Source organism: Urocitellus parryii, chromosome 6, assembly GCF_045843805.1.
Source record: "Urocitellus parryii isolate mUroPar1 chromosome 6, mUroPar1.hap1, whole genome shotgun sequence".
Lineage (NCBI taxonomy): Eukaryota > Metazoa > Chordata > Mammalia > Rodentia > Sciuridae > Urocitellus > Urocitellus parryii.
The window spans coordinates 46,614,455-46,637,066 of NC_135536.1; the positions used below are offsets into that span (position 1 = coordinate 46,614,455).

Sequence of the window (22,612 nt, forward strand, 5' to 3'; positions counted from 1 at the left end):
CTCAGCAACTTAGCGAGGCCCTACAGAACTTAGCAAGACCCTGTATCAAAATAAAAAAATAAAAAGGGTGTGGATGTAGCTCAGTTAAGTGTCCCTGGGTGCAACCCCCAGTATGGAAGGAAAAAAAGTCCAAGCTCCAATGAAATACACAAACACACACACACACACACACACACACACACACACACACACACACACACACACACATTCACCCAGACTCCTGTATATAAAATTTCAAAATAACATTTATTATTTATGATAAACAACACTGACAAATTCTCTAATACACAAATATCCCACTTTCATCTAACAGAAGATTGTAAATACTAAAACTACATACTAAAGCTTATTTTATTTTTCATATTTAAAAATATTAGATAAGAAAAAAATGAATCAACTCAAATTTATAAAAACATTCCTTATTATCAATGCTTTTAAAAAAATATTCCAAAATGCCTGCCTAGAGATTACAAGTATGCCAACAAATTTTTATTTGCTTATATCTAATAATGTTTTTAATTAGAATCCTTACTTGCATATATCTGTAGAATCCTGAGTTCCTAAAGCATATAATGAAGAACCAATTCTATTGTAATCATCTGCAGCACCTATGGAAAAAGTTTCAAGAATATATTTGGTCATTCATTTAAAAATACTGACTGAACAGCTATCTGCAACATATGAGATACATCAAACCAAGTAAAGTAAATAACATAAACAACCATAACTATTCAATGGATATTATATTGGGTACATGTGAAAACTGCTTTAAGAACAGAGGAAACAGATGATTCCTACTTCAGTAAGTCAAGAAAGGATTTACAAAACTATAGAATGAGCTGGAGTTTGTATGATAAGCAAATCTTTACCAAACAAAGGATAACATTTTGCATAAAGGGAATAAGATAAATATATATCATAAAGAAGAATAGTATATTCAAAGAGCCTGGGGTGGGACTGCAGGATGCATAGGGGAGTGAATGGAATAAAAGATCATATAGGCCATGATAAGAGTTTAGATTTGATCTTGTGATAATGGATCTTATTGAACATATTTATGTCATAGTAGTGGTAAACTCCACCTGAGAAGGATTTTAGATATTAAAAAATTCTGTGGAGAAAAAAAAGCAGGATGACCAACCAGCAAACTGTTCCAATAACCTGATATCAAACCTCTGAAACTGTGAGCCAAAATAAACTTTTCCCCTCTAAATTGTTCTTGTCAGGTCTTTTCGTCACAGTGATGAACAGCTAACTGAAACAGAAGGTTTCCTGGCTTGGTTATTGGTAACAGAAACCCTCACAAAAGAAGGACACAAGAACAGAAGTAGCCAAGCCAGAGACTTATTTTTTCCTGTTACTATAAAATGGAGGTTAATTCTAAGTACTCACTCTACTGACTTGACTCTATTTCAGAGGTTATCCAAATTTTGATCTTAGGATTCCTTTACATTCTTAAAAATTACTGAGGAATCCGAAAAGCTTCTTTTTACATGTGTTATTATCTATCAATATATACTGTATATTTTTTAAAAATGTAAAACAGAAAAATTTTGAACAATTAGTAACTTATTTAAAATTAATAGCATTAGGGCTGGAAATGTGGCTCAGAAGTAGAGTGCTTCTTAGCACACGTAAGGCACTGAGTTCAATTCCCAGCACCACAAAACATAAATAAAAGGAAAGAATAAAATTAACATACCACTGAGCTACATTTAAACCCAGCCTGTTTAAACTCATATTTATATAAATAAACTTTCAAATGAAAAAGAGCTATTTTTTAAAAAATTAGGGAGGAGCATGACAACATTACATTTTTATATATCTCTGTTGTACCTGGTTCAATAGACAATAGATTCTCATCATCTGCTTCTGCTTTCATTCAATCTGCTTTTCATTCGATCTACTATGATAATACTGCTTTTAAGTATGTGGGGGAAAAAAATCCAGCCTACACGGATATATAACTAGAAAAGGAAGAGGTATTCTACTAACCTTTTCAAATAATCATGGATATTCTTCTTTATTATTACACCAAACTCAATAATTACTTGTAATGTGGACTCTAAAATCATTATCAATGAAATTCTTTTTTTTTTTTTTTTTTTTTTTGCAGTACAAGGAATTAAAATCAGAAGCACTTTACCAGTGAGCTACTCCCACTTCTTCTTCTTTTTTTTTCCCCCATCTCTTGAGGGAGAGTCTTGCCTAAGCTGGTGAAACTAGCCTCAAATCTGTGGTCCTCTTGCCTGAGCATCTTGAGTAGCTGGGATTATAGGCATGTGCCACCATGGACAACTTAATACACTTCTTATACTTATAAATTAAAACCCATTAGTATGCCAGGTACACACTACACACTACAAACTTAGTAAAGTTGCAATCCACAGATTCAATGCAATTCCAGTCAAAATACCTATGGCATTCTTCACAGAACTACAAAAAACAGTCCTAAAATTCATACGGAACCTCCCCGAGACACACACACACACACACAAAAAATGAATAGACAAAGATATTTTGAGGAAAAAGAACAAAGCAGGACACAATATGCTGACTTCAAAAAAGAGTACCAAGCTTAGCTTAGTAATTAAACTGATAATATTAGCAATAAATACAGACATACAGACCAATGCAAGAGAATAGAGCCTAGACACAAACTCATGGATTTACAGTCATCTGACTTTTGACATAGGTGCTAAGAAACACATTGAAGAAAGAGCCATCTTTTAAATAAATGGTGCTGTAAAAATTGGATATTTACATCCAGTAGAATAAAACTAGACCCCTACCTCTCACCAGTCACAAAAATGAATCCAAAATAGTTTAAAGACTTATATAAACCTGAAACTATGAAACCACCAGAGGAAAATACAAGGGAAATACTTTAGGACATCAGAATAGGTAAAGATTTAGCAAGGCGCAGTGGTGCACACCTGTAACCCCAGAAGCTAGGGAGGCTGAGGCAGGAGGATCACAAGTTCAAGGCTAGCTTCAGCAATGTAGAGAGGCCCTAAGCAGCTTAGTGAGACCCTGTCTCAAAATAAAAAACTAAAAAGGGGTGGGGATGTGGCTCAGTGGGTGCCCCTGGGTTCAATCCCTGGTACCCAAACAAACAAACAAACAAACCCCCCAAAAAAACAGGCAAAGATTTTTTTGAGAAAAATCCCCAACATACAGGAAATAGAGAAAAACAAACTTGTGGGACTGTATCAAAAAAAAGGTGCACAGCAAAGGAAATAATAAAGAGACAATCTGAAGAATGACAGAAAATATTTATAGTATATTTGATTTTTTTTTTAATATTTATTTTTTAGTTCTCGGCGGACACAACATCTTTGTTGGTATGTGGTGCTGAGGATCGAACCCGGGCCGCACGCATGCCAGGCGAGCGCGCTACCACTTGAGCCACATCCCCGGCCCTGTATATTTGATATTGATATCTAGAATACATAAGGAACTCCAAAAATTCAATAGCAAAAAAAAAAAAAAAAAGGAATAACCTAATTAAAAATGTGTAACATGGGCTGGGGTTGTAGCTCAGTGGTAGAGCACTCGCCTAGCATGTGCAAGGGCCTGGGTTCAATCCTCAGCACCACACAAAAATAAATAAATAAAATAAAAATATCGTGTCCAACTACAACTAAAAATAAATAAATATTTTTTAAAATGTGCAACAAACCTAGACATTTGTTAAAAGACAACATATAAATGGCCAAGAGGTATATTAAGAAATGTTCAATAGTGCCAAGCATTATGGCACACATTTGTAATCCCAGTTACTTGGGAGGCTAAGGCAGGAAGATAACAAGTTCATGATCAGCCTGGGCAACTTAGTAAGACCTTGTCTCAAAATTAGAAAGGGCTGGGGCTGAAGATGTGGCTCAGTGGTAGAATACTTGCCTACTGTGCCTGAGAACCTGGATTCAACCCCAGTATTGCAAGGAAAAAAAAATTTCAACGTAACTAATCACCAGGAAAATGTAAATCAAAGGTAAAAGCTATCGACCTATGAAGAAAAGAAACAATATGAAGAATCCTTGAAAATTATAGTAGAACTACCATATGATCCAACAATTCTATTACTGGGGATAAATACCAAAGAAGTGAAATCAGAATTCTGAAGAGACATCTGTATTCCCATGTTCATTGCAGCACTATTCACAATAGCCAAAAATTGTAAACAAGGGGTTGTAGCTCAGCAGTAGAACGCTCGCCTAGTATGTGCGAGGCCTTGGGTTCAATCCTCAGCACCACATAAAAATAAATAAATTAAAGTATTGTGTCCAGCTACACCTAAAAAATAAATATTAAAAAACTGTAAACAAGATAACCATCAATCAACTGATGAATGAATGAAGAAAACATGGTAAACATAAATAGAATACTGTTCAGACATAAAACCCTGACATCTGCAATAATGTGGATGGAACTGGAGATCATCATATATACTGAAATAAACCAGGCACAGAAAGACAAGTACATGATCTCACTTATATGTAGACACTACTCATAGAAGTTGAGAGTAGAACAGTGATTACCAGAGGCTAAGGAGAGTAAGGGGGAGGGAATAATGATAGAAGGTTGATCAATGGGTATTAAGTTGCAGTTAGGAGCAAGGTGGTCCTTTTCTCCCCATATTTTTTATTAGGAGAAAGAAGTTCTGGTGTGCAACTACACAGTAGGGTGGCAAAAGGTAAGAATAAGGTACATTTCAAAAAGCTAAAGAAAAGATTTTAAAGTCTTCACCATAAAGATGATAAATGTTCAGAAGACAGATGTTTAATGTGGTTTAAATATTATACAATATACCTATATTAAAATATCACTTAATACTGCATTAATATACATAATTTTATGTTTTTATGTATTAGTTAAAAAATAATGATAATAAAAAAAGACTGACAAGGATGTGGAGCAACTGAACTCTCACGTCACTGCTCTTGGAAATGCAAAATGGGATATTCATTATGAAAAAAGTGCCAGTTTCCTAAAAAGTTAAATTTACATCCATGCAAAGAGACATGCAGGTGGATAATGTAATAGACACAAGTTAGAAATGACCCAAATGTTCACCAATAGGCAAATGAACAAATGACTATGTTGGCATATCCATACAATAGAATACTATTCAGTAAAAAACAAAACAAAACAAAAAAAACCTCAACAATAAAAAGTATACACTAAAGGCCACTTTCAGGGGTTATGGATACATGTTCACAATTTTTACTATGATTAAATTGTACACTTTGACACCAAATCTTATAAATACTAATTATAAAAAAATACTAAATATACTCAAATAAGCTGTTCATAAACCTCATTGATCTATCTTGTACTTTGAATGAATCTTTTATATACACAATTTGTGGCATTATGCACTGATTGTTTAGGAAATCTGTTAGTTTTTCTTACAAGTAAATATGGTATTCCATGGAAAAAGCACTTAGTTCAGTCACAACTCAACAGTATTTAAAATGCTCTTCCAGAGAGAATCATAACATTTCAGTATATAAAGTGCTTTATAGATATTTCCCATTTTATCACTCAATATTTAAAAAATGTGAACTCTGGGGTAGAGATTTGTTATAATTTTTGCTGCTACATCAAAATTACATTTTTAGAAAATTGTAAGTCATGGCAGGAAAAACTACAGTGACTATTAGTAAAGTCTGGTGCTACTGCCTTGATTTGTATATACTAAGGCACAACGAGTTTTATCCATCTTTTCCTTTGCATCATCAATGTAAATATCAGAATGGTGAAAAAGGCAAAAAAGTATCTACAGTATTTTTATGAAAATAATTTTGGACTTTGCAGACTCACTTGGGGTCTAAGCTTCAATAGACCACAGTTTGAGAACCATTGTTTCATATCAAGACTTTTACAAACTCTAAGTAACAAGTCAGCCTTATTATTATTATTCCATTAAAAATTTCAAGCTAAAGCCACAAAAAAAAAAAAAAATCTTACTTTTGTGGGATCTTGTCATCCTATCAGACTTAGCAGATGCATCCTTAACTCGGTTATGATATTCTAAAAGGAAAGTTCGTTCATGCTCAAAGAAATCATCTACATCCTATAGGATCAAAAGAAAAAAATATGAGCTTTTTTCACTTATTTTGCTTTAGTATGATATAGAAATAACTTTGTCAACATTATAAACATACAAAGATTATCAGGAAAATAGCACAGCTATATCCTCTAAAAATCAAGAGTTTAAAATCGATTTTATCAACATATTAAGACTTTAATAGACATGCATTTCTTTCTTTGGTTTGGGATTTTTTTTTTTTTCTTTGAGGGGGAGGGACTTGCTAGGTTGTCCAGAATGGCCTCAAATTTGTCATCATCCTGTTTTGGTCTCCTAAGTAGCTGGGATTACTAGCATGTACCACCACACCTATCTTAAGTACCTGGCTTACCTTTCTATCAAGTAAGACATCTAGGGTTGGGGCTATGGCTCAGAGGTAGAGCACTCGCCTACCATGCGTGAGGCGCTGGGTTTGATCCCCAGCACCACATACAAATAAAATAAAGATATTGTGTCCACCTATAACTAAAAAATAAATATTAAAAAAAAAAGACATCTATAGTTTTGTAGCTGAAGGCTCAGAGATCCTCTTGTGGTTCACATTCCCATGTTTTACTCTGAAACATGTTCCTACTTGTGCTCTGCTTCAACAGACACCTTAATGCCAGTGGGAGTGATCAACTGTTTTTCAGAAAAAGAAAAATTCTGTCACTAGAAGTAAACATTGATTTTCTTGGTCTAATAGGCAATCTATGAGCTATTCTGTGGCTTCCAGACCTTACTCATTAGGGCTGACTGCTCTGGGAAAACTGGCCAAATTACCTATCTGGGAGCAATGATATGATTAACCACTGTAGTCAATCTAAAAAAAAAAAAAATAAAGCCACGTATATATGAGAAGTAAAAAATCATATATTCACAGTACTTTTACCCCTTCTAAACTAGCAATGTTTCATTGGAAAAATATCAGTTAATATGATATAATCTGAGACTTACATCAATAGAACACAAGCAGCAAGAGTTAGTATTGACAAAAATGTTTAAAAATCTTTAATTCATATGTGCTAGTTTTAACTATCAACATGGTAAAAAAAGGCAAAAAGTATCATAATAATTTTATGAAAATGGTTTTGACCTTGAAGACTTGCTTTAAAAGGGTCTTGGGGTTGTGGCTCAGGGGTAGAGCACTCGCCTAGCATGCGTGAGGCACTGGGTTCTATCCTCAGTACCACATAAAGTAAAATAAAGACATTGTGTCCACTTATAAAAAAATAAATAAATAAAAATAAAAGGATCTTGAGGTCTAGGTTTCAGTACACCACATTTTGAGAACTAGTGTTTTATATCAAGACTTTTATAAACTGTAAGTGAATAATTAATTTAATAAATAATTAGCTTTCTAAGTATTATCACACATATTATCTTATTCAATCTTTTCAATAATTCTGTGAGCTAGGTCATATTATTAACCCTATTTTGGAAATGGAAAAAATAAAATTCAGAGAAAGAAACTTTCCCCAAGAACATATGGCAGCAGAAGGCAACACTAAAACTTCAAATGAGATCTTCTAACTTCAAATCTGATTCTAAGTCTATCTCTTAATATTTGCAAGGCTAAGCTAAGGGCAAGTGTAAAAACATTTGCAGCCCCTCTTCTTATTCCATCCTATAGCTCTAACCTATACCTAGAGGGTCCTTGGGCATATATAGGTGAACATTTCAACCTGCACACTGATCTTTTCCCTTGCCCCTCCCCTTTACTTAGCTGCCCTACAATCACCCCTTCACCATCCATGAAATGCACAGCAGCAGCACAGCTGGGGAAAAGACATCTATGCAGAACTGGAAGGTGGCTTTGGATTTGGGCAAGGAAACACGGGAGTTGAGGTACTGCAACATGGTCGTTTTGTAAAGAAGTAACTCCAAATGGATAAATCTCCTGGACTGCAGACTTCTCACTCCTTGGAGAAAAGAACTCACTAAAGAGAGCCAAGGTAGGGACACAATTTCCCAGGCCTAAGGATTCTATTGTCCAAATTCTTACTCTAATTCTGAACATATGAAATCTCAATCTATTTCCCTTTTAAAAGAAGTAAATTCGGGCTGGGGATACAGCGCAGCTGGTAGAATGCTTGCCTTGCATGCACAAGGACCTGGGTTCAATCCCCAGCACCACAAAAATAAATAAATAAATAATGAGAGAAGCAAATTTTCAACCAGTAACACTGTTAATCAAGTCTTACCTTTACTCCTGAAACAATTACTCCGTCTGCTGATTTAACCATGTTTTTAAAGAAATCTTCAAGTTTCTCTTTTTTATTTTTTCCTCGCACACTCAACTGAAGAAAAGTAATTACAATTAGCATTTTTTTTAAGGTTACAAATGCAAAGTAGTATGTCTTTTATCTTAGTCATTTAACTTATAATCTCAAAAGAATCCCAGTTTTTAAACTTAAAATGGAAATTTCATCATGTGTATTAACAGTTTTCAAACTTTAGGGCATAAAAGAGGATTTTAAGCTAGGCATGATGGTACATACCTATAATCCCTATAGGCTTCTGCTGTGTCTATAATACTTATGGGAGTGAGGTGGGAAGACAGCAAGCTCAAGGGCAGACTGAGCGACTCAACAAGATCATGTCTCAAAATAAAAAAGGGCTGAGATATAGCTCAGTGGTACAGTGTTCCTGGGTTCAATCCCTAGTACTAAAAAGTTTGGTAATAACTCCAGCCTTACTCTAAAAGATTCAGGTGGACTACAATAAGGTCTAGATAAGTCCAATTTTACAAGCATACTTGATAATTCTGTTATAAGTAGCCCTTTCATCTTACTTTGTCAGGTACTATATATAATACAATAACAATAACAATTTAACTCAGGGGCTGGGGTTGTGGCTCAGTGGTGAGCGCTTGCCTAGCATGTGTCAGGCACTGGGTTCGATTCTCAGCACTACATGCCAATAAATAAATAAAATTAAAAATTCATCAATAATGAATAAAAATGTTTAAAAAATTTAACTCAGGAGTCCTTCTAAACATGAAATTTACTGAGGTAAAATATATCATAATGTAATTCTGTAATACCTCTGAAAATATATTCTGCAAATTTCTCACTCTGAACTCATCCAAATATCAACTCTTTATCCTATGTTGGGGGTCAGCAACTCATAGTATAAGGAACACAAAAGATGACTTTGAATGGGTGAATGGTCATCCAAGGGTAAAAGTGAGAAGCAGCTAACTCTTTTTGACTCCTAGTGCTTGCTGCATCAAGGTGCCCTATAAAGCAACACACCATCTAATTTCCTTACACATTGCCATGACTTCAATGCCCACAAGACTTAGACATCTTGAGTAATAACTACCATAACTGATCCGGAGTAACCCTAGTTGGTTGAGGGCTATGTGGAACCTTATAACTAGACTCTGACTCTAAGGAATGTGCCTGACTCTTTAATATTAGAGCTTAAGATTAGAGAGGTATATTTTAGCTAAGATGAAGTCACTGTTGTCCTAACCTATACATACACATATCCTTCTAACCCAAATCGTGTGGATCCAACTGATCATGTTGCTACCTTGAACCACACTTTTAGCAAGATCTCTAAAAACTACATTCTGCAATCCTAGATTTGTCTGCCTCTTACTCCCGTGACACATTGGGGCCAGTTATCATACACTAAGACTGGATTGTTCTTCAAGCTGACAGAGAACATCTATAAAAAGTCCACAACTGGGCTGGGGTTGTAACTCAGTGGTTGAGCACTTGCTTCACATGCGTGAGGCACTAGCTCAATCCTCAGCACCATATAAAAAATAAACAAATAAAACAAAGATATTGTGTCCATCTACAAGTAAAAAAAAAAAGAGTCCATAACTAACATCATCTTTAAGGGTGAAAGGGTGAATGCTTTCCCCTTAACATCAGGAAAAAGGAAAGGATGTCTGCTTTCGCCACTTCATTTAACAATGTCCTAGAAATTCTAGCCAGGCAAGTTAGGCAGGAAAAAGATATAAAAGATAACCAGAAAATAAGAAGCAAAAATAAAATATAAAAGTTAATAAATGAGTGTGGCTGCTAAGGTGGTTGATCATTATGGGGAACATAGGAAGTTTAGGAATTTGATTTCTGATTGTTTTCCACTTTCCTGAAACCAAGGTTATCATCTGATCAACAGAAACTGATATGAGTTGAAATTTGCTATTACAGAAAATGAAAAGATGGAAGTTTGTTATAAATGATAGGGAAAGTACTCTAGATGAGAGAAAGGTACACAGTAGAACTGCTAACAAGAGTCAAAATGAAGTCAATGGTCTTGATGTATGAATGAGTAATGGAAATTGGAAGAAGAGAACAGACAAAAGTCTGTTCAGAGTCTGTAATACTAAGGCAATGAAAAGATCCTATGTGTGCCTACTGATTGAGGTAGATTTTTTTAATGGAAGTTAGGGGATTAAATATATTATGCTCTGTTGGCTGGGGACTTAGCTCAGTGACAGAGCACTTACCTGCCATGCCTAAAGTCCTAGGTTCCCAGTACTACCCCCAAATAAATAAATAAATAAATATCCAGCCCAGCTTGGTGGCCCATACATGTAACCCAGTAGTTCAAGAGGCTGAGGCAGAGGATCACAAATTCAAATCCAGCCTCAGCAATTTAGCTAGGCCCTAAGCAACTTAGGGAGACCCTGTCTCAAAATAAAAAATAAAAAGGAATGGGGATGTTGCTCAGTGGTTAAGTGTCCCTTCGGTCAATCCCTGATACAATTAAAAAAAAAAAAATCTGTTGTTAAACAGACTCAAGACTATTCCCCACTGGAAATAGAAAAGGTGCAAGCCAGATAAGTAAAGCAAATTAAAGGCGATTATTTCTCATAACAGTGGCCCTTTCTCAATTAAATACAAGAAAAAGGCTTTCTAGGTCTCCCCCTAAGTCCCATGGCCCTTTGATACTTCAACAGTTCATCTGTCCCACAATACTCTGTAAACAATTAACATTTTCCAGTCCTTTTTTTCTGGAGTGAGGTGGAGTGGTAGGATTAAACCTATAGGCACTTTGCTGCTAAGCTACATTCCCAGCCATTTTTATTTTTTATTTTGAGACAGGGTCTTGCTAAGTTGCTTTGAGCCTCACTAAATTGCTGAAGCTGGCCTGAAACTTGCAATCCTCCTGTTTCAGCCTCCAGAGTTGCTGGGATTACAGGCATGCACCATCACACTCAGCTCCAGTCCATCTTCTTAGGCTTTCTCCAAAACACCACTTGCTGATATTAAAAGAGTCATTATGGGGCTGGGGTTCTGGCTCAGCGGTAGAGCACTCACCTAGCATGTTTGAGGTGGCACTAGGTTCAATCCTCAGCACATTTAAAAAAAAAAAAAAGTATGAATAAAATAAAGGTACCATGTCCAACTACAACTAAAAAAAAAATTTTTAAAAAGGGGTTATTAGAATATATCATCCTCCTTACTAAGTGTGTATGTGCCAATATACACACACACATACACATACGGATGTGTATACACAGGCACACGTGCATGCGCACACGTGCACACACACACACAAATACATTTTTTAGGCAAGGTCTCACTAAATTGCCAGGCTGACCTTAAACTCAAAATCCTCAGCCTCAACCTCTTGGGTAGTTGGGATTATTGGCATGCACCACCATGCCTGGCATGTTTGTTTAAATGCTTGTTTATAAGGGAAAAAATAATAAATAAATTTGCTTTGGTGTAAGAAAATGTATGAACCCCTAAGCTTTCTGAAAGCACCTAGAGATGCTTCACCATCAAGCTATATCTCGGACTTTATTTATTTATTGAGATAGGGTCTCACTAAATTGCTGAGTGTAGCCTTGAACTTAATGTATAATTTATATTTACTAAAAACAAACCAGAAAAGTAAGCTTATATTCGCAAAATTCTTTGATCCTGATGTTAACTTGTAAGCAAATTAAGCACTATCCTACATGTTTTCCATAAAAGCTATGAATTAGTCTTGTCATCTAAATATAAGTTCTATGACATGTATCACCTATCTACTAAAATAAAATTTTGCCAGCACTATGAATAAAGAAATCTTTAGCTTGCTCTGCTTCCCAGCTGCCATAATGTGCCCTTCCACAATGATGCTGTGCCTCCATTCATTCCCAATGCAATGGTACCAACCAACAACAGACTGAAACCATGAGCCAAATAAATTTTCCTCCTCTTAGAAAAAACACCTTTAATGCTCAGTCACCTAACTTTTCTTTTTGCCATTAGCAATTTTTAGGTAGGGAAGCAAGAAGGGAGTGAGCAACATTAGAAGCCATCAGCATTAAAGAATGTCAGTTAAACAGATCAGGAGTCAGTGATTTACCCAAAGCAATCTAGCACTTTTTTTTTTTTTTTTTTTTTTTGGTACTGGGGTTTGAACCCACTTTATCACTGAGTTACATAACCAGCCCTTTTCTATTTTTTTATTTTCAGACAGGGTTTTGCTAAATTGCTTAGGGACTCACTAAGTTGCTGAGGCTGGTCTCGAACTTATGATCCCTCTGCATCACCCTCTCAAGTCACTGGAATTACAGGTATGCACCACCATGTCCAGTCATAATCTAGAATTTTTTAGCTCAAGAACCTCCCTGGAATTCTCCATAAAGCTTCAGAAGGCCCAAATTCAAATTTAAAAAACATTAATCAATTTGATAACTCTATTCTATTTTCCGTGTGTGTGTATGTGTGTGTATGTGCGTGTGAGAGAGAGAGAGAGAGAGAGAGATAATGAGGATTGAACTCAGGGCCTCAGGCATGTTAAGCAAGTGCTCTACTACTAAGCTACATCTCCAGCCCACTTTATTTCTTAAGTTCACTATTCAGGATAAAATATCAGTATCAACTTGATAAAAGTACAGGGTGACCTTTATCAAAATACTTGGAAACACAGCGTTTCAGATTTTGGAGTTTTTTGAATTTGGGAATACTTGCACAGATTTTACCAACTGAGCAGACTTAATCCAGAAATATAAAATGCTCCAAAACTGAGCATCAAGTTGGTTCTCAGAAAGTTTTGGATTATAGGTGCTCAGAATAGAACATGATTTACCACCATTTCTTTAACTAATCCATTCAAATAATGAAATATTTCAGTATTACTAAAAATGTGCCCCTTTAAACTTTCTTAAAAAAATAAAAACATTCTTAAAAAGGCTTTATAGTAACTACTTCCCACCTTTTCTAATGACTCTTTAAAAAACCTGAATTACTGCATTCATCAACTTGATACTCACATCTTGATTATATTCCAAGAAGACATGGAAATTTAGATCTTTTCTCAAAATAGGATGTGCTGCCACACGACATAGGAACACTTCATGCATTGCAACTGTCTTCTTGAATATTGCCAAATATTCACTAGAACAACACACAAAATTAAAGGCAAAAAACTATCAACTAGAAAGTCATCTGAAATAAATTTTTTCAGGAAGTACTTTGGATTATTCTAAAAGCAAAATCAAGAATATAAAATACAATTCATGTAAACAAAGGTTTTAATTGAATTGTTAATTAAATATATAAAACACAGCCCTAAAAAAGACTCCATGCTGGTTAATAGTATTTATTATATCTAAATGTTAATATTTTTAAATTTTACAAACTTTTCTCACTATGCAAGTTGATGTTAAAGGTCTATGGGGGTGTTTATTTTTACCTCCAGAGAAATTATGATATAACCTTAGGTTTCAACTTTTACTACTGATTTTAATTTTAAACACCTTAGTACAAAACATACCAAAATCCAAACCTCAGCATATTTTCAATGTTAATCATTATTTTCATCTAATAACCCAAACACACAAGAAACACACCATAGACTGGTTTTTGCCATTACACTGAAGAAATCTGTTTAAGAGATTTTAATATCACCATCAATGAATCCTAGTGAACATATAGTAATACACGTCAGTTTGAGGGAAGGAAAACACTCAAAAGGCCCAATATTCTTGCTTCAACTACGTGCAAGAAGGATAAGTTTTACATACCAGCAAACCAGCAGGATCAATGTTGGGAGAAGTTTGATCTCTGTGAGGGTAGTCATTCAGTGAAGACAAAAAAGAAGGATGCAGAGGATGGAGGTAGCAGTAGAATAAACCCAAGGTTCTGTTATCCAACCCCTAACCAGACCACAAAAGAATCATGATCAGGGCCACTGGAAAATCACAGATTCTCCAATATTATTATGCTTTCCTAATTTTCAGTTTTCAGTGTCTTATAAACTTTAAAAATGTTTGCTATCAGATTACTGCTTGCACCCATACTGACAGAATAATTAAAATATCTGTCACTTTATACTTTGACAAAGAAGACCTATTTTGATAATTTTTCTTTTCATAAGAGTTTATGTAGCTATTCTGAAGAGGAGTCTAGTAGCTCTATAAATATATGCTTGAAAACTGAAACTCAGTGGAAGAGAAGAAAAGGAAATGCAAGAAGTGGAGAAATGACCATTAAAAAAAGATATGGAATGACAATAAAGCAAGGACAATTATTTCCTTGTACAACTCTCAAAATAGAAATAATTTAGAAACTCCAAAGCATAAATGATCAATAAAAGGGGAAAAACTGTATTTTTAGCAAATAAGCTAAAAATGAAATTTAAACTATCAAGGACTTAACACATTAATAGTGTATATAGAACCAATAGTTAATGAAAAACAATTCTAAACTATTCTCTGATTCCTTTGCTCCTATTCTTTTCCTTTTGGTCAGAAGTCAAAGGCAGAGAAAAGGAGAAGAAAACTATTACACTTCAAAAAAAAAAAAAAGAAGAAGAAGAAGAAGAAGAAAGTGCTCAACACTTTCTGTGAGAAACAGAAGTTTCAAAGAGAACCAGAATGGAAATGACTATGGCCTTGTGAAAAAAAGATATACATTCTGCTTTAAAACATCACATTCCCTTTCTACTATTGTTTACAAGCTTTTGGATCCTCTGTTTATAATTTCCAGAGTTTATTTAAAACAGTAATTTTACAAGGGAGACAATGATTCTATAATTTTCCTGTAGGCTCTGATCATGATCATTAACACTAGTTGTGTGACTTAAACTTGCATCTTTCAGAGTCACAATGGTGAAATGATTAAAAGAATGGACTATCAGCACAAAAAAAGGCATTAACAAACACAACTAACAAAACAACTACAGAAAACATCACATACGCTTCCAGTTCCTGTTTCATCTTTGTGAATTCTTCCTTTGTCATTGACCCTTCTCCTTCTCCAAGCTTCTGTAGTTTTTCCCTTGAAGCATCAAAATCAGGTCTTGGTGGTGCTGGTGGAATCTATAATAAAAGTAAATCAATTATTTTAAGGGACTATCATTTCTTTTCCACACTGTACCACCGCCACCATAAGACGGTGTCTGGGAAACTTAAAGGTATCCTGAATGAACTGAACACTGTAAACTACCACATTCAGATTGGAGAACTTCATTAGTTTTCAGGGATTTTGTCTGTTTTTGTAGTACTGGAATTGAGCCCAGAGTCTCACACTTTCTAGGCAAAGCACTAAGCTACATCCCCAATCTTTCTTATTTTTATTGAGACAGGTTGTTGCTGGCCTCTAATTTGTAATCTCTCTGCCTCAGCTCCCGAGTAGCTAGGATTAAAGGTCTGTACCACCATGCTGTGCTTCCAGAGCTTCACTAATTTTAGAAATTAAGATCCTTGAAGTCCTTTACACCAAAAACGAAATATAGCATAATACTACTTTCTGTTTTTACAACTGTTCTCAAACTTCCATCTGCAGACTCCTACACAGCAACCCAGAATCTTCAAATTCCTATGTGCTCTAAGCTCTGACTACAGACTGAATAAATGTATATAGTAAATATACATGCCATTTTTGTAAAAGCATGATTAAATACAAATATGATTTTTATTTTTTGTTGGTCTTTTCCCACTTTTAAAAAATTGGTCCATTAAAATGAATACAAACAACAATAAGTGTTGGCAAGGATGTGGGGAAAAAGTTACAGTCATACACTGCTGGTGGGACTGCAAATTGGTGCAGCCAATATGGAAAGAAGTATGGAGATTTCTTGGAAAATTGGGAATGGAACCACTATTTGACCCAGCTATCCCTGTCCTCAGTCTATACCCAAAGGACTTAAAAACAGCATACTACAGGGACACAGCCACATCAACGTTTATAGCAGCACAATTCACAATAGCTAAACTGTGGAACCAACCTAGATGCCCTTCAACAGATGAATGGATAAAGAAAAAATGTGACATATATACACAATGGAATATTACTCAGCAATAAAAGAAAATAAAATCATGACATATGTAGGTAAATAGATGGAGTTAGAGAAGATAGTGCTAAGTGAAATTAGCCAAGGCCCAAAAAAACAAATGCCGAATGTTTTCTATGATATAAGGAGGCTGATTCATAGTGGGGTAGGGAGGCAGAGCATGGGAGAAATAGAAAAACTCAAAGGGCAAAGGAGTGGGAAGGGAAGGGAGTGGGCATGGGGTTAGAAGTGATGGTGGAATGTGATGGACATTATTATCCAAAGTACATGTATGAAGACATAAATTGGTGTGAATATACTTTGTATACAACCAGAGATGAAAAATTGTGCTCTATATGTGTAATATGAATTGTAATGCATTCTGCTGTCACATATAAATAAAAAAAATTTAATTAAAAAAAACTGGTCCATTATAATTGTACTTATTGATGGGATTGGTTGTTACATATTCATACATGCACACAATTTACAATATAACAATATAACTTGGCCAATATCAATTCCCAGCATTTCAATTAAGTTTTGTAGATGGACACAATACCTTTATTTATTTATCTTTATGTGGTGCTGAGGATAGAACCCAGTGCCTCACACACAGCTAGGTGAGCACTCTACCACTGAGCCACAACCCCAGCCCCTCAATTAAATTTCTTTCTTTTTTTTTTTTTTTAGAGAGAGAATTTTTTTAAATATTTATTTTCTAGTTTTTGGAGGACACAGCATCTTTGTTTGTATGTGGTGCTGAGGATCAAACCCAGGCTGCCGCACGCATGCCAGGCAAGTGCGCCACCGCTTGAGCCACATCCCCAGCCTCTTTTTTTTTTTAATATTTATTTTTTAGTTGTAGTTGGACAATACCTTTATTTTACTTATTTATTTATATATGCGTGTGTATGTGTGTGTGTGTGTGTGTGTGTGTGTATATTAATTGTCTATGGACCTTTATTTTATTTATTGATACACGGTGCTAAGAATTGAACCCAGTGTCTCGCACATACGGGACAAGCTCTCTGTCACTGAGCCACAATCCCAGCCCTATTTATTTATTTTTTATGTGGTGCTGAGGATCGAACCCAGGGCCTCACATATGCTAGGTGAGCATTCTACTGCTGAGCCAAAACCCCAGCCCTCTATTAAGTTTTTTAATTAATGGGTTCATAGTAGTTTTATACTACATGTATTTTCTAAATTAACAAATACTAAAAATATTATCTAGCAGGAAATGTTTAAAAGAATTCTGGATTAGAGGAATTTACCAGAAGCAAAAAGAGTTTTTTAAAAAGCTAACAAACTAAAAATAACAAAAAAAAGAAAAAAACTAATAAGATAAATTAATGACTAAACTTATTCTATTTATCCATAGGTGAAGCAGATGAATAAGGTAAAACATGTAAAGTAAAACAATTAACACAAATAACAATTAAGGGCACAATGATGAAAAGCCAAAGAAAGGAAGTGGAACAAAAGGAAGAAAAGTTAAATTGAGAACTGCTATAAGGGCTGGGGATATAGCTCAGTGGTAGAGCATTTGACCAGCATGCATGAGGCCCTGGGTTTGCTCCCCAGCACCGCTAAAAAAACAAAACAAAGACCTACATGAAAAAGATTACACCTTGGCTGGGTGTGGTGGCACACGCCTGTAATCGCAGCTGCTTGGGAGGTGGAAGCAGGATGACCACAAGTTCAAAGCCAACCTAAGCAATTTAGTGAGGCGCTAAGCAACTCAGTGAAATCCTGTCTCTAATAAAATACAAAATAGGGCTATGGATGTGGCTCAGTGGTTGAGTGCCCTGAGTTCAATCCCTGGTAACCAAAAAAAATAAAAGATTACACCTAGGGTCAGAAAGTATCAAGTACAGTTCAACACACATTCTCCAAGCATCTAGTATATACATACTAGGCATAATGCTGTGCAACAGGTATATAAAGATAAATAAGTCTTAGTCTTTGAAGAGCCTATGGAAGAAAAAAAGAAAAACGTACCATCACACAAGAAGGTAGGGGGAAAAGGTAGAACTAGAATGAGAAAAGAAAAATGTATACTGGTCATTCACCAAAATCTAAGGTATTAAAAGGAAACAAATGACTGAAAATGAGTGGTGGTTCCAAGAATAGAGATGGAATCGGGTCACAATGATTTTAGAAAAAATCTAATCAAATTAAATTTCACAAATCTAAGTATGGTCAAAAGCTGAGACATAATAACCATTGATTATTGATGATAACACCTTAAGGAGGCTTCCAAAAGTAAATACCTATCCACTTAAGGGTTCAAAGCCAGTATGATTTATAAAATCCCTTAATTAATTTCTAGGACAAACTCATTTCATTTCTAACAGAATTTAAGTTTAAATGAGGAAACATAACATATTCCTACAGATCCAAACAGGACAACTCAAGATAAAAAATGGTAACCCAGTTTTGGGAAATTTTTAAAAATCACATCAGTGCTAGGCACAGGGCACATGAATATAATGCCAGCAACTCAGGAAGCTAAGGCAGGAGGATGCCAAGTTCAGAGTCAATTTGGACAACTTAGTGAGAGTCTGTCTCAAAATAAAAGAAAAATAAAAAGGGCTGGGAATAGAGCTCAGTGCCCCAGGGTTCATCACCAGTATCCCTGTCTCCCAAATAAATAAAATAAAATAATAAAAAATAAAAAAATCTTATCATTTACTAAAAATAAAAGACTGCAATAGAGAAGAGTATACAAAATGCTCTTAAAATGGGATTAAAATAAAACCTCAATACTTACAATATATCCTGCATAGTCTTCATTTTCAACGAAGGAATCATGAAGCCAGATAAATTCTTCATGTTGTCGAACAACAGAAAACTCGTTCTGTTTAAAATTTGGCAATGAGCTCTGCAAAGACAGATTCTTTTTGAATAAAAGTCAAAATTACACTAACACCTTTTGATAAACAATACATCTCAGTTCTTTAAAAATCAGTCTTAGCTGGGCACAGTGGAGCACACCTATAATCCTAGCAACTTGGGAGGCTGGGATAACAAGTTCAAAGCCAGCCACAGAAACTTGGTGATGCCCTAGGTAACTTAGCAAGATCCGGTCTCAAAAGAATAAAATAATACAGTAGGGCCCAGTGCACACACCTGTAATCTCAGCAGCTTGGGAGGCTGTGACAGGAGGATCACAGTTAAAGCCAGCCTCAGCAAAAGCAAGGTGCTAAGCAACTCAGTGAGACCCTGTCTCTAAATAAAATACAAAACAAGGCTGAGGATATGGCTTAGTCGTTGAGTGCTCCTGAGTTCAATCCCCGGTACCAAAAATAAAATAATATATAAAAAAAGGCTAGGGGGCTAGGGTTGTGGTTAGCGGTAGAGTGCTCACCTGGCACATGTGAGGCCCAGGGTTCAATCCCCAGCACCACATATAAATAAATAAAATAAACATATTTTAAAAAAAAAAAGACTAGGGATGTGGCTTAATGGTTAAGCACCCCTGGGTTCAATTTCAGTACCAAAAATAAATAAAAATTAGTCTATGTGAAAGACTACCAGTGACATTAAACTCTAGTATGAAAACCCCAAGACACTTAGTCAAATTTATCCTCAGATCTTTGGGAAATGTTGACAGGCTATTATTATCTTATACTGCTACCATTAATTAAGAATTACCCTACTGAGGTAAAACAAGCAGAACAGGGAAGGTGGATAAAAGGAAGAGAAAGAAAGGGATGATACAAAGGAATAAAAACTAAAATAAAAATTATTCTATTGATATTTATAAAACTCAACTATTCAAACAAACAAAAATAGATCTACAATCTGATAATGTGCCCAACTGCAATAGAATGATAATTTGAAGTCAGGTGCTATCGTATAAACGTGTAATCCCAGCTACTTGGGAGGATAAGATAGCAGGATCACAAGTTCAAGACCAGCCTGAATAACTTAGCAAGACATTTTTATTTATTTTTTTAAAAATAAAAAAGAGACCTTGCCTCAAAATCAAAAAGTAAAAAGGGCTCAGGATGTGACTCAGTGGTAAAACATCCTGGATTTAACTGCTACTACCAGAGAAGGAAAAAAAAAAAAAAAAGAATTTGTAGGATAGAAATCTAACTGAAGGAACAACAACAAAATTGAAAATAAAATTATACTAAAAAATAGATAAAAACCTACACATAATTAAATTTGTATTATATGTAGGCTCTATGAGTATGTCTTAAAATGTTCATCTTTAAAAAAGTACATTTTGGGGCTGGGGTTATGGGGCTCAGTGGTAGCGCACTTGCCTAGCATGCGTGAGGCACTGGATTCAATTCAGAGCACCACATACAAATAAATAAAATAAAGGTCCATCAACAACTAAAGAATAATAATAAATAAATAAAAGTACATTTCACCAAGTGCAGTGGTGCCTGCCTGTATTGCCAGAGGCTCTGGAAGCTGAGACAGGAGGATCCCAAGTTCGAGGTCAACCTCAGCAATTTAGCAAGACCCTGTCTCAAAATAAAAACCAAAAAGGACTCAAAAAAGGCTTCAGATATAGCTCAGTGGTAAAGTGCTCCTGGGTTAAGTCCCCAGTACCAGAAAACAAAAGTAAAAAGTATATTTCCTGACAGGAGTGGTGGTGCACACCTATAATCCTAACTACTAGGGAGGCTAAGGCAGGAGGATCCCAAGTTCCAGACCAGTCTGGACAATTTTGTGAGATTCCATCTCCAAATTTTTAAAAGGTTTGGAATATAGCGCATGGTGAAGCACATGCCTAGCGTATGTAAAGTACTGAGTTCAATCCCCAGTACCCACTCCCCAAAAGGAATTTCCATAAAACTTCTTTTGTTAAAATAGCAGAAATTATAAACTATGTCCCTTTTCAATTGTGTTCAAAACCCAAGTTCACGTCGGCATATTATTATATTTTTTCTTTTTTTTAAGAGCTTTTAAAGTTATACATGGTAGTTGGGTTCAAACCAACAAATTCATACATGCATGGAATTCAATTTTAGTTTATAATCTCCCCCTTGTCCTCTCCCTTATTTAAGTAACATTAACACAACAAAAGTCAAAATATAAAAATCCCACTTACTTTTGTGTGAACAGTGAATTTTACTTTATCCCTCTCACTAAGAGCATCAGAAATGTCCACTTGCAGAGCAGCATCACTTTGAAGATCTACATTTATTGCTTTAAGCTAGAAAAAGAAAATAGGTAATATCTTAAAGAAATTCTGTGTGCTTTTATATAATTCTATTCTTCTTCCAAACAGGATAATGCGGGGGGGGGGGGGGAACAAATACACACAAAGAATCGAAAAGATAAAAAAGTATACAAGCTCATTTTATCTACATACATAGTTAGAGGCAGGTGTGTTAGGTAAATGATATTTTCATTTTACACCATTCAACTAAACTCTGCACTGCATTGAGTCGCTAAACTAACCATGATCCATCATAGTTTCACCCCAAAAGAAAAAAACTATTTTCCAAAGGGTACACTCATACATTCTTGGTGGGACTATAAATTGATGCAATCACTCTGGAAAGCAGTATGGGGATTCTTCAAAAAACCAGTAATGGAACCATTTGATTCAGTCATTCCACTCCTCGGTATATATCCAGAGGATTTAAAATCAGCATCCTAAAGTGATGCAGCCACATAAATGTATATAGCAGCACAATTCACAATAGCTAAGTGATACAGCCAACATAGGTGCCCTTCAACAGATGACTGGATAAATAAAATGTGATACATACACACACACACACACACACACACACACATAATGGAGTATTGCTCAGACATAAAGAATTAAATTATGGCATGTGCCAGTAAAGGGATGAATCTAGCAATTATCATGCTAAGTAATCCTAAGAAACCAAATATTTTCTCTGATATGTGGAAGCTAAAGGGGTAGGGATAGAAGTTAACTGGAGTAGACAAAGAGGAATGACGGGAAGAGAGGAAGGATGGGAAAAGGAAAGAGGGTGGGATGAATCTGACATAATTTTCCTATATACATATGAATACACCACAGTGAATCTCACCATCATGTACACCCACAGAAATTAATTTAAAAAATAACAACCACGGGTAAATGACAAAAAGGATCAAAAAAGGGAAAGGAACAGTGGTGGGGAAAGAGAAGGGGAGGAAGAGATACTGGAGTCTGAATTAGAAGAAGATGTATTCTAATGATTATTTATAATTATAATTTATAATTATATCAAAATGGATTATGTCTTGTAAAACTAAAAAGAACCAATTAAAAATAAATTAATTAATAAAAGAAAACCATTTTCTAGAAGATGTTCC

The 22,612-nt window shown here is 35.2% G+C and overlaps 1 protein-coding gene across 2 annotated transcripts in view; it reads right to left on the reverse strand.

Annotated features, from left to right (window-relative positions):
• The window catches only part of Snx6 (sorting nexin 6), a 57,100-nt gene that overhangs the window by 24,775 nt on the left and 9,713 nt on the right, over positions 1 to 22,612 (reverse strand). For both annotated transcript variants that reach the window (XM_077799523.1, XM_026414335.2), the window contains exons 3-9: positions 21,387 to 21,491; positions 19,086 to 19,196; positions 15,235 to 15,356; positions 13,308 to 13,431; positions 8,278 to 8,373; positions 5,974 to 6,079; positions 533 to 608 (exon numbers count right to left, since the gene is read on the reverse strand). In XM_077799523.1, coding sequence (XP_077655649.1) covers positions 533 to 608; positions 5,974 to 6,079; positions 8,278 to 8,373; positions 13,308 to 13,431; positions 15,235 to 15,356; positions 19,086 to 19,196; positions 21,387 to 21,491 — 740 coding nt within the window. The remainder of the gene's footprint in view (positions 1 to 532; positions 609 to 5,973; positions 6,080 to 8,277; positions 8,374 to 13,307; positions 13,432 to 15,234; positions 15,357 to 19,085; positions 19,197 to 21,386; positions 21,492 to 22,612) is intronic.